Consider the following 12,380-nt stretch of genomic DNA (forward strand, 5'->3'; position numbering starts at 1 on the left):
AAGTGAGCAGGATACAGCATCAATCGTTCACGAAGAGACTGCTAACGGCAGGAGGCGATTTCAAGTCGCCGAAGTGACAGAATGTAATTTCAAGCTGCCAAAGTGCCTGGCTTGAACAAAAGTCAGTGCCCTGGCCCCTTTAGCAGAAACAGAAGTTACATTCTTGACAGGATTTCAGAAGTCTCCCACCTTTACAAATGCTGCCCACCTAATCTTATTTCAGACAGTTTCCACACACCCCTGTGCAGGAAGATAAAGACTTACAAAGTTTACACCTAATTCTATTCAGGCAGGAAGCTTAAGGCAGTGTCTTTCTACCTATGTGTAGGAAGATGAGGATTTACGAAGTTTTACACCTAATTCTAGACAGGCAGGAAGTTTTAAGGCAGTGACTGCCTTAATGGGATGTTACCCCAATAGCATCTCGGTAGTAGGAGTGAACTTTTCCTTGTGAGTTTAATTAAAGATTTTTTGTGTTGGTAAATGAGAAGTAATAAGTAATTTCAGTTAAAGTGAAGTGTGACTTGGTCTTTGGGCGAGTCATCGTTGCAGTAGTTAAAGGAGGAAAGTCATACCTTTGCCTACAATCACGGAAAGTCCAGTTGATGCTAAAGGGACAAAACAGTTGCAGGAACAGATGCTGGTATTTTCCCATCATGTGTAGTGATCACAGCAATGGCAAAATCAAGTTCATTATGAAAGGTAACAGTAATACCACAAACACACACTAGACTCACTGAAACTCTATTTAAGAATGAGGATAGTTCAAAAGAAGTGCTTGAATTGTCTTCGTTGGTTGAGGCTCAGGAAGCAGATCCAAATTTAAGTAAGTTGACAACTGCTGACACTGAAGCTGAGGCCTTAATATTAAAAGCAGAGTTCTAATGAGGAAATGGAGACGTCTCATAGGTCTGCAAGCTGAAAATTAACAGTTGTTCATCAAATAATCGTCCTGTTCAAATTGTGTAAGAGATATTGAGAGTAGCACATGAATTTCCAATGACGACATTTAGGAATATGGAAAATGCAAGCACGAATAAACTAGTATTTCATGTGGCTGGACTCCATTAATATATAGTACAGTCCTAAAGGGTTCTAAAATACAGCTATAAAATACATGCCAGCTAAGCATCTAACATGTAACCAAACCAGCACCTTTAATTGCTGCACTTATTTTTTTTGCTAAAACAATTTAATAGGGGCAGCACAATGACTAGAACTGCTGCCTGACAGCATCAGGGAACTGGATTTGATTACAGCCTTGGGCAACTATCTGAATGGAACATGCATGTTCTCCCCATGTCTGCATGGTTTTCCACCAAGTGTTCAGTTTCCTCCCACAGTCAAAAACTATGCAGGTTAGGTGGATTGGCCATGGTAAGTTTTCCTGTAGTGTCCAGGGATGCGCAAGATAGGTGGATCTGCAAGATAGGTTGGTTAGCCATGGTAAATGCAGGGTTATGGGATAGAATGGTGTCAAGGTCTAGGATGGATGTTCTTCAGAAGTTCAGTGCAGACTCTATGGTCTTTCTCCACGCTGTAGGGATTCTATGATTCTAGTTGAGTGTTTGTAGATTATGTGAGATCATTGCCAAACACAAAAGCAGGTCATCAGCTTATTCTTTCAATTGTGGATATGACCGTTTGCTTCCCAGAGGCTATACCTTTAAAGACTATTACAGCAAGAGTAACAGTGGAAAATTTGATAGTTTTTTTTGGCTGATTATGGACTACCAATTGTGGTACAGTTGGATCAGAATTCTTATTTTGTCTAAAGTTTTCTAGGACACCATTAGCAGTTTGTTTATTAAACAATTGAAACAACTATGTATTATCATTCACAAACACAGACTTCCATCAGACTCTGTAAACTATGATTATGGTATTCTGTCACAAATGCTCACATGATTTGGGTTGAAGGATTGGATTTCTTATTCCATGCTACCAGAGATTTCACAAATCAATTTCTTGGATTCAACACTTTGAATTATTTATGGTCATGAAATTAGAAGTCCATTGATGTTCATTAAGAAGAAGTTCCTGAACAGGAACGATAAATCCTTATTGTCGAAATACATGTCCATCTTTGTAGAAACACTCAGGAGCATGTAGAGTAGCACAAAACATGTTCGCAGGTAATAATAAAATATAAGCGTTTAGCAATCAGAATACTTCGTGGGAGAGGATGTTTTAATAATATTGCCTTTACAAGATGAGCCTCTGAAAGCTGAAGTCTGTGGTCCATGTAAAGTCGTTGGGAAAGTTAATAAGGTAACTTATCTAATAAATACTCGTGACTGTAGGAAGAAGAGGCATGGGGTGGCACAGTGGCTCAGTGGTTAGCACTGCTGCTTTTCAGCACCAGGGACTAGGGTTCAATTCCACCCTGTGGTCTGTGTGGAGCTTGCTCATTCTTCCTGTGTCTGCATGCATTTCCTCCTGCAAGATATACAAATTGGGTGGATTGGTTACACTAAAATTGCACTGTATTGCCCAGGAATGTGTAGGTTAAGCGTGTTAGCTATGGGGTAGAGGAATGGGTCTGTGTGCGATGCTCTTCGGAGAGTCAGTGTGGACTTGTTGGGCCGAATGGCCTGTTTCCACACTATAGGGAATTAGATTAGATTCCCTACAGTGTGGAAACAGGCCCTTTTGGCCCAACAAGTCCACACCACCCCTTGGAACATCCCACCCAAACCCATCCCTCTATAACCCACACACCCCTGAACTCTACGGGCAATTTAACATGGCCAATCCACCCTAGCCTGCACATCTTTGGACTGTGGGAGGAAACCGGAGCACGCGGAGGAAACCCACGCAGACATGGGGAGAATGTGCAAACTCGACACAGACAGTTGCCCGAGGCTGGAATTGGACCCGGGTCCCTGGTGCTGTGACGCTCTATGAAAATAGTCATTTATGTCACACAAACATGCAGAAAAGATATAGTTGGGAAGAAGATAAGGAGGAACAAGTATGCCAGGTGGTAAGAGTAGTGGAAGATGATCGAGAAAATAAGAGTGAAGTAAGGCAAGTAAGTAACGCAAGGAGTATCAGGAATAAAAGTGATGAACTTAGAGCATGGATCAGTACCTGGTGCTATGATGTTGTGGCCATAACAGAGACATGGGTTTCTCAGGGGCAGGAATGGTTGTTGGATGTTCCAGGGTTGAGAGCATTTAAAAAGAATAGGGAGGGGGGGAAAAATGAGGAGGGGTGTAACACTACTAATCAGAGAGGGTATCACAGCTACAGAAGCTTCCATTGTCGAGGAAGATCTGCCTACTGAGTCAGTGTGGGTGGAAATTAGGAACAGCAAGGGAGTAGTCACCTCGTTAGGGGTTTACTACAGGCCTCCCAATCGCAGCAGGGAGTTTGAAGAAAGCATAGGTCGGCAGATTTTGGAAAAGTGCGGACGTAGTAGGGTTGTTGTAATGGGTGACTTTAACTTTCCCAATATTGATTGGAATCTCCTTCGAGCAGAAGATTCGAATGGAGCTGTTTTTGTAAGGTGTGTTCAGGAGGGTTTCCTAACTCAGTACGTTGACAGGCCGACGAGGGGAGAGGCCATTCTAGACTTGGTGCTCGGAAACGAGCCAGGGCAGGTATCAGATCTTGTGGTGGGAGAGCATTTTGGTGATTGTGAGGCAGTTATGGTCACTTTCTACATAGCTATGGAGAAGGAGAGGATTAGGCAAAATGGGAGGATATTTAATTGGGGAAGAGGAAACTATGATGTGATTAGACATGAGTTAGGAAGCATGGACTGGGAGCAATTGTTCCATGGTAAAGGCACTATAGACACGTGGAGACTGTTTAAGGAACAGTTGTTGCGAGTGATGAATAAATATGCCCCTCTGAGACAGGCAAGAAGGGGTAAGATAAAGGAACCTTGGATGACGAGAGCGGTGGAGCTTCTCGTCAAAAAGAAGAAGGTAGCTTACATAAGGTGGAGGAAGCTAGGGTCACGCTCAGCTCTAGAAGATTACAGGCAGGCGAGGAAAGAGCTCAAAAATGGTCTGAGGAGAGCCAGGAGGGGGCACGAGAAAGGCTTGGCAGAACAGATTAGGGAGAACACAAAGGCATTTTACTCATGTGAGAAATAAGAGAATGGTTAAAGAAAGAATAGGGCTGATCAGGGATAGCATAGGGAACTTGTGTGTGGGTTTGAGGAGGTAGGGAAACCCTAAATGAGTTTCTTGCTTCTGTCTTTACGAAAGAAATGAACTTTGTAGTGAATGAAACCTTTGAAGAACAGGTGTGCATGCTGGAATGGATAGAGATAGAGGAAGCTGATGTGCTGAAAATCTTGTCAAACATTAAGATTGACAAGCCGCCAGGCCCGGACCAGATTTGTCCTCGGCTGCTTTGGGAAACGAGAAATGCAATTGCTTTGCCACTTGCAAAGATCTTTGCATCCTCGTTCTCCACTGGAGTCGTACCTGAGGACTGGAGAGAGGCAAATGTAATTCCTCTCTTCAAGAAAGGAAATAGGGAAATCCCCGGCAATTACAGACCAGTAAGTCTCACGTCTGTCGTCTGCAAGGTGTTAGAAAGGATTCTGAGGGATAGGATTTATGACCATCTGGAAGAGCATGGCTTGATTAAATGCAGTCAACACGGCTTTGTGAGGGGCAGGTCATGCCTCACAAACGTTATCGAGTTCTTTGAGGATGTGACTAGAAAAGTTGATGAGGATCAAGCTGTGGATGTGGTGTATATGGACTTCAGCAAGGCATTTGATAAGGTTCCCCATGGTAGGCTCATTCAGAAGGTCAGGAGGAATGGGATACAGGGGAACTTAGCTGTCTGGATACAGAATTGGCTGACCAACAGAAGGCAGCGAGTGGTAGTAGAAGGAAAATACTCTGCCGGAAGTCAGTGTTGAGTGGTGTTCCACAGGGCTCTGTCCTTGGGCCTCTCCTGTTTGTAATTTTTATTAATGACTTGGATGAGGGGATTGAAGGATGAGTCAGCAAGTTTGCAGACGACACAAAGGTCGGAGGTGTCGTTGACAGTGTAGAGGGCTGTTGTAGGCTGCAGCGGGACATTGACAGGATGCAGAGATGGGCTGAGAGGTGGCAGATGGAGTTCAACCTGGATAAATGCGAGGTGATGCATTTTGGAAGGTCAAATTTGAAAGCTGAGTACAGGATTAAGGATAGGATTCTTGGCAGTGTGGAGGAACAGAGGGATCTTGGTGTGCAGATACATAGATCCCTTAAAATGGCCACCCAAGTGGACAGGGTTGTTAAGAAAGCATATGGTGTTTTGGCTTTCATTAACAGGGGTATTGAGTTTTAAGAGCCGTGAGATCTTGTTGCAGCTCTATAAAACTTTGGTTAGACCACACTTGGAACACTGCGTCCAGTTCTGGTCGCCCTGTTATAGGAAAGATGCGGATGCTTTGGAGAGGGTTCAGAGGAGGTTTACCAGGACGCTGCCTGGACTGGAGGGCTTATCTTATGAAGAGAGGTTGACTGAGCTCGGACTCTCTTCATTGGAGAAGAGGGGACCTAACTGAGGTATACAAGATAATGAGAGGCATAGATAGTCTCTGGCTATCAACTCTGTTTCCCAGGGCAGAAAAGGCTAACACGAGGGGTCATAGTTTTAAGCCGGTTGGAGGAAAGTATAGAGGGGATGTCAGAGGCGGGTTCTTTACACAGAGAGTTGTGAGAGCATGGAATGCATTGCCAGCAGCAGTTGTGGAAGCAAGGTCATTGGGGACATTTGAGAGACTGCTGGACATGCATATGGTCACAGAAATGTGAGGGTGCATACATGAGGATCAATGGTCGGCACAACATCATGGGCTGAAGGGCCTGTTCTGTGCTGTACTGTTCTATGTTCTATGTTCTAAGAAAGATAGACCTCAAAGTGAACCTCCTACAATATCTAATGGAAATACTTATACAGTTAGACATTGTGCATGCATATTTAGAGAAAGGACAAGGGACCATTGAGAAAATATAACCTATAGGGATACATCGAGATGGACTATATTGGAAAGGCATGATATGGACTGCTCTGATGAAGAGTCTTCAGACTCAAAGCATTAACTCTGCTTTCTCCCCACAGATGATTCCAGACCTGCTGAGTTTCTCCAGCAGCTTCTGTTTTATTTCGGATCTCCAGAATCATTAGCTGATTATTTTATTTTGTGAACAAACGAGATTTAGAGCGCTAAAACATCATTGAAAACCAAAAACACCTCTAAAGAGGCATTTAAGCTCAACATTTAGCTTGTTCTGTCTCTGAATGGATTCTGTCTGACCCACTGTGATCTCCAGCATTTTTTGCTTTCAACATCTGCAGTAATTTGCTCTGAACTGATACAACATAGAGAACATAGAACAGCACAGCACAGTACAGGCCCTTCAGCTCACGATACTGTGCCAACCTATTATCTTACTCTAAGATCAATCTACCCTGCATACCTGGCATTTTACTATCATCCATGTGCCTATCCAAGAGTTGCTTAAATGTCCCTAATGTTGTTAAAACAACATCCTTATCGGTTTAACCCAGGAAATCAAGCTCAGATAGAAACAGATTCAGTTTAGGGTAGAGAATTGCTTGGTAGAACCTATTCACAGCAACCGGAGTTCACCAATAATGTTGGTTCCTAAACTGGATGGATCTGCCAGACTTTCTATAGTTTATAAAGAGGTGAATGTGGTCATGGAAACAGATTCATACCCAATTCCATTGTTGGAAGACTGTATTGAGAGGATTGGAATATAAGATTTCTTGCTTCGTAAGATAGATCTGTTGAAGAGATATTGAAATGTCATTACCATCAAGGGCCAAATAAGTATCTGCTTTTATCGCATCAAATGGGTTACACTAGTGGTGATTCAATTGGGTGGCCAAAGACAGGGAAAGTAACAGAATTCCCTATTCCTAAAACTAAACAAGAATTTGATAGGTTTTTTGGAATATGGATTTTACTAGAAATTTGTGCATAATTTCAATACAGTTGCTGTGCCTGAACAAATTTGTTAAAGAAACAATCAAAAGTAGTGGAGAAGTGGATTGTCGGGTTCCTAAGTAGCAGTAATAAAGAAAGTCAGATGAGGATGGTTCTGTCAGAAAAGAGCAAGTTAATTAGAAAAGACAAACTAGAGCAAGCCAAAGAACAAGGTAACTCTGAAAAACTAAAATGCATTTATTTCAATGCAAAGGGGACTTACAGGCAACACTGATAAACACAGGGCAAAGAGTGGGACAGTGGCTCAGTGGTTAGCACTGCAGGCTGTCAGCACCAGGGACCCGGATTCGATTCCAGCCTCTGGTGACTGTCATTGTGGAGTTTGCACATTCTCCCTGCGTCTGCGTGGGTTTCCTCCAGGTGCTCCAGTTTCCTCCCACAGCCCAAAGATGTGCAGGCTAGGTGGATCAGCCATGCTAAATTGCCCATAGTGTTCAGGGGTGTGGGTTATAGGGGAATGGGTCTGGGCGGGATGCTTCAAGGGGCGGTGTGGACTTGTTGGGCCGAAGGGCCTGTTTCCACACTGTAGGGAATCTAATCTAATGTAGGGGACTGTGAAATTTATAGCTATTGCAGAAATTTGACTGAGTGAAAGACAGGACTGGCAGCTCAATGTTCCAGGTATTAGGTGCTATGTAAACAATGGAAAGGGAGGCAAGACAGGACAGGGAATGGTGTTTTTGATTAAGAAAAACATTAATACTGTAATTACATAGATTATAGAATTGTACAGCACAGGAATGGGCCCTTTGGCCCATGACATTGTGCAGACTTAATGCCAAATGGAACTAATCCATTCTGCCTACTCTTGGTCCATATCCCTCCATTCCTTGCATGTTCACATGCTTATCCGAAAGTCTCTTAAGTTGCCTTATTGTACCTGATTCCACCATCACCAGTGTGTTCCAGACTCCTACCACTCTGTGTAAAAAAAAAAAAAAAAAATCCTGTTCCTCATGTCTCCTTTGAACTTTCCCTCTCTCACCTTTTATGCATGCACCCTAGTGTTAGTTGTTTCAGCTCTGGGAAACGTATTCTGACCGTCAACCCTAGCTATGCATCTCATAATTTTATAGACTTGTATCAAGTCTTCCCTCAGCCTCTGCCACTCGAGAAAACAACTTGAGTTTTCAAGTGTCTCCTTATAGCTCATACTGAAGCATCCTGGTAAACCTCTGCTGCACTCTCTCCAAAGCCTCCGCATCCTTCCTGTAACGTAGTGACCGGAATTGAATGCAAAACTTTAAGTGTGGCCTAATCAAAGTCTTATAAAAGCCGAAAGAACTGTAAACTAGTAACAAAAATAGAAGTTGCTGGAAAAGCTCGTCATGTCTGTCAGCATCTGTGAAGAAAAATCAGCGTTAACATTTTAGATCCGGTGACCTTTCAGAACTGATGGTAACTAGGAAAATATTGGTTTATTTGCAGAAGATAGGTTGGGAGGAGGGGATAAGGAGGAAACACTAGGTGGGGATAGAGCACAAAGAGAAAAGAACAGTTGGACAGACAAATTAGTTGATAACCATCTAGTTAGGAGGGTGAATAGCTGTTGATAGAGGCTGTTCTTACTGGCTAACAGTAGGTAGTGTGTAATGACAGCCTGTGTGATAACAAGGCCTGATATGTGGCAAAAGGGGCAAGGACACAAGAGAGTTCAGGCCCTAAGATTATTTAAATTGATATTGAGTCCGGAGGGCTGCAGGGTCCCCATGCCAAAAAATGAGGTGGTGTTTCTCCAGTTTGCAATGAGCTTTGCTGGAATGCTGCAGCAAGCGTGAGACAGAGATGTTGGCCAGGGAACAGAGTGATGTGTTGTAGTGGCAGGCAACTGGAAGCCCAGGGTCTTTTTGAAGGCAGAATGCAGATGTTCTCCAAAGTGGTCCCCCAGTTCACATTACAGAAGAAGTGTTAGAAAAAGTAAGGACAGATAAATCTCTGGGACCTGAGCAAGTGCATCCTGGGAAGTTGTAGGCCGTTAGGGAAGAAATTACAGGATCACTGATGGAAATATTTGTATCATCTGTCACGCAGCTGAGGTGCCAGGGGACTGAAGGATGGCTAATGTTTCACCTTTATTTAAGAAAGGCTGTAAAAGGAATCCTGGGAACTACCCACTATCGGTCAGGCTCACAGGTCTATAGTTCCCAGGGTAAGTTGTTGGAGGTGATTCTGAAAGATAAGATTTACATGTTTGGAGAGGCAAGGACTAACTAGGGATCGTCACCATGGTTTTGTGCGAGGGCAGTTGTGTATGACAAACCTATTTGAGCTTTTTTAAGGAAGTAACAAAAAGATTAAGGGCCGGGCGATTTAAAAAATTACAAGGACTTTAGTGAAGCCTTCAACAAGATTCCACATGGTGTACTGATTACTAAAGTTAAATAAAGTCTCGCAGCACAGTGGCTCAGTAGTTAATACTGTGCATGTTAGGTGGATTGACCATGCTAAATTGCCCACAGTGTCTAGGAATGTGTACATTAGGTGGTTAGCCATGGGAAATGCAGTGTGAGAGGGATGAGATGTGCCTAAGGGGAACGATCTGCAGGAGGTCAGTGTGAACTCAATGGGCTGAATGGACTACTTCCACACAGTAGGGATTCTATGAATAGATAACATGGGATTCAAGTTTAACTTGTTAATTAGATACAAAATTGACTTGGCAGTAGGAGACAGGGTCATGGTGGAAGGTTGCTTTTCGGACTGAAGCCCTGTGACCATGTGACCGGGCTTCCACAGGGATCAGTTCAGGGTCCACTTTTGGTTGTGCTTTTACATAAACAATTTAGATGACAATATGGGAGGCATGGTTAGTAAGTTTATGGGTAACTGCAAAAGCGATAGTATATTGGACAGTGAATACAGTCATCTAAGATTACAAAGTTTTTATTCAATTGGGTCAGTGGGCTAAGGAGTGGCGAATGGAGTTTGACTTGGATAAATGTAAGGTATTGCATTTTGGTAAAACAAACAAGGGAAGGAATTATACAGTTAATGGTAGGGCCCTGATTTTAAGCTCTCCTTAAGCCCCATGTGACCTATTCATACCTACAGTGTGCAGGCAGTCTCTTCGGCCCATCGAGTCCACATTGACCCTCTGAGAAGCATCCCACTCGGGCACACCCCATCCCTCTAACACTGCATTTCCCATGGTTAGCCACCTAATTTGCACATTTCTGGACACTGTGTGGGCAATTTTAGCACAGCCAGTCCACCAATTTTTCCAGGCCTTTTATATAAATCAGTTAATTTTAACTTTAGTTGATTGTTAGTTGAGCAATAGATGATGAACTTGAAGAAAAATACTTTACCTTTATTTGGGAGCTAGTTTGTTTTTATTCTTAAGTAGCAATGATTTTTCGGCTGACATCACCAAGATTTTCTTTTCTCCACTTTTTTTTTTAAAATGTAATGTAATAGTCAATCTGCCTTCATTCTGATCTCAGCTATACTGTCAAGAATGCTCTTAGAAAACTAGTTTTGAGGCTAATAGTGAGTGAGATTGCCCTGTTGGACAGTGAACTTTTTTTTTGTTATGATACCAAGGGATGTGAGAAGTGCTAGAGAAATCTACTGTTCTTTGGGTTCAGTAATTATGGGCAAGCTTGGAATTTAGGAAGCAGTGAAGATTGTTGAGAAAGTCAGTGCTTCACAGCCATTTTGATTGAGCGTTATCATTGAATCATAAAATCCCTACAAGTGGGCCATTCAGCTCAGAGTCCTCGCACCCATTCGATGACCATCCACTCCCTAGCCTATCCATGTGTCCCTGCATTTACCATGGCTAATCTGCTTAGCCTGCATGTGCCAAGTCGTTATGGGCAATTTTGCATGGCTAATCACCTAACCTCCACGTCTTTGAACTGAGCATACTGGAGCACCCTGAAGAAACCTGCGTACAGATGATGTGTGATCTGAAAGGTGAATCTAGAATGGAATAATGAAAAGGTTTTATATGAATCATTAAGTGTGGTTGGTCCTTTTAATGTAAGGTTAAAGAGGGGACAGCACTATGTAAAATCCTAGTATTAAGAGAAACTTGTTAGCTTGCAGTGCAAGTGATTGGAGAAGAAACACACAAGTATGGTTTTGATTACAAAATTATACTGTCATGTTTAATACAAAAATGCTGTACTAAGTAATAGATAATATGTTACTATCCACAAATTCTACTGCTTTCATTCACTGTATTCTTCTGCTTTAAATTACAGGGTTACTTTGGAGCAGTAGGTGCCCTGCTTGGACTTCTCAATTCCACTTAAGTCAAGGCATTCAACATCCTGGTGATATCTGAAGAAATGCGCGTGTCAACATGATGGTTTTAAAATAGAAAGATTCACCCAGGGTAACAAAACCTTGTGAAAATGTTGAATCACACTACAGGCTGAATGTATCACTGAAGTATTCTTTCTACTTGAAAAGTTTAAAAAAGTACAGATTTTTAAAAATTGAGCCCAATGTATTAGGCATTAAGCCACTGCATACCTTCTCAGTACATCCCTGCTGCAAATGGCCATATCTATGAGGGTTGTTTGATTTTGTTAAATCTAATCTTTATTTAACCTTTATCCTAGTCAAATGGTATCCAAAATATCTTGAATTGTACGTATGAAAAGCTTGCTTGGACATCCGAAACCTCTGGCTAATTATTTACAGAAAGATAATAAGTGTTTCATGGGTGCAATGTGCAATAAATAAATTGTGTGCAATCTTGGAGTAAGGAGCTGTCTGCCTTGTGGAGAGTAGTTTTGACTGATTCGAGGATCCTTACGTAGTAATACAGATTTGTTTTAAACACACTTTATTTAGAGAATCACTGCAGATAAAATGCATACAATTGAGCAAAATGGGCCATACTCAGGCAAAAACAAATGCAGCAGAAATGTGACCCCTTCTGTCTAGGAAGGCCAAGGTACGTGTTTATGTATAAACCAAAAGTGGCTTTTATTTATTTTTTTAAAGCACTTGTTAATTTTATTCAGGAAATGTTTGTATTTTGTATGGGAGAGGTGGAATTCTACCTACTTTTGAAGTCACTGGAAATATTTCATTCTCTTGAATGCCTTAAGCCCACACCAAGAACATGTGTATACTATAACAGCATCCTAACAAAGAAATGGGACAAACTGAATTTGCACATCACTTGGGCTTATCCTCATTTTGGAATTATACTTTTTGAAGTTAATAGGGGCATATTTCACTGTTGGGCAAATTATATCTGGCCCAATGGTCTCCTAAAACATTGGCACAGCGTTTGTGAGTTTTGTGCTCATTGTATATGGGATTGGATCACCTCTTGACGTTCCTTAATTGTGCCCATTCTAATATGTTTGAAATTTAGACCAGAGTATTAATTTAATGATAGATTTTTTTTTTGAAGGGTGCAATA

The 12,380-nt window shown here is 42.1% G+C and overlaps 1 protein-coding gene across 3 annotated transcripts in view; it reads left to right on the plus strand.

Moving 5' to 3' along the window:
* The window catches only part of LOC125458317 (pantothenate kinase 3), an 82,237-nt gene extending 70,331 nt beyond the window's left edge, over nt 1-11,906 (plus strand). For all 3 annotated transcript variants that reach the window (XR_007248809.1, XM_048543508.1, XM_048543509.1), the window contains one exon: nt 11,203-11,906. Coding sequence is in view for 2 of the 3 variants with exons in the window: in XM_048543508.1 (XP_048399465.1) it covers nt 11,203-11,253 (51 nt within the window). In the remaining variant the exon portion in view is untranslated. The remainder of the gene's footprint in view (nt 1-11,202) is intronic.
* The last annotated feature ends 474 nt before the right edge of the window (nt 11,907-12,380 follow it).

This window comes from Stegostoma tigrinum, chromosome 13 (genome assembly GCF_030684315.1).
Source record: "Stegostoma tigrinum isolate sSteTig4 chromosome 13, sSteTig4.hap1, whole genome shotgun sequence".
Lineage (NCBI taxonomy): Eukaryota > Metazoa > Chordata > Chondrichthyes > Orectolobiformes > Stegostomatidae > Stegostoma > Stegostoma tigrinum.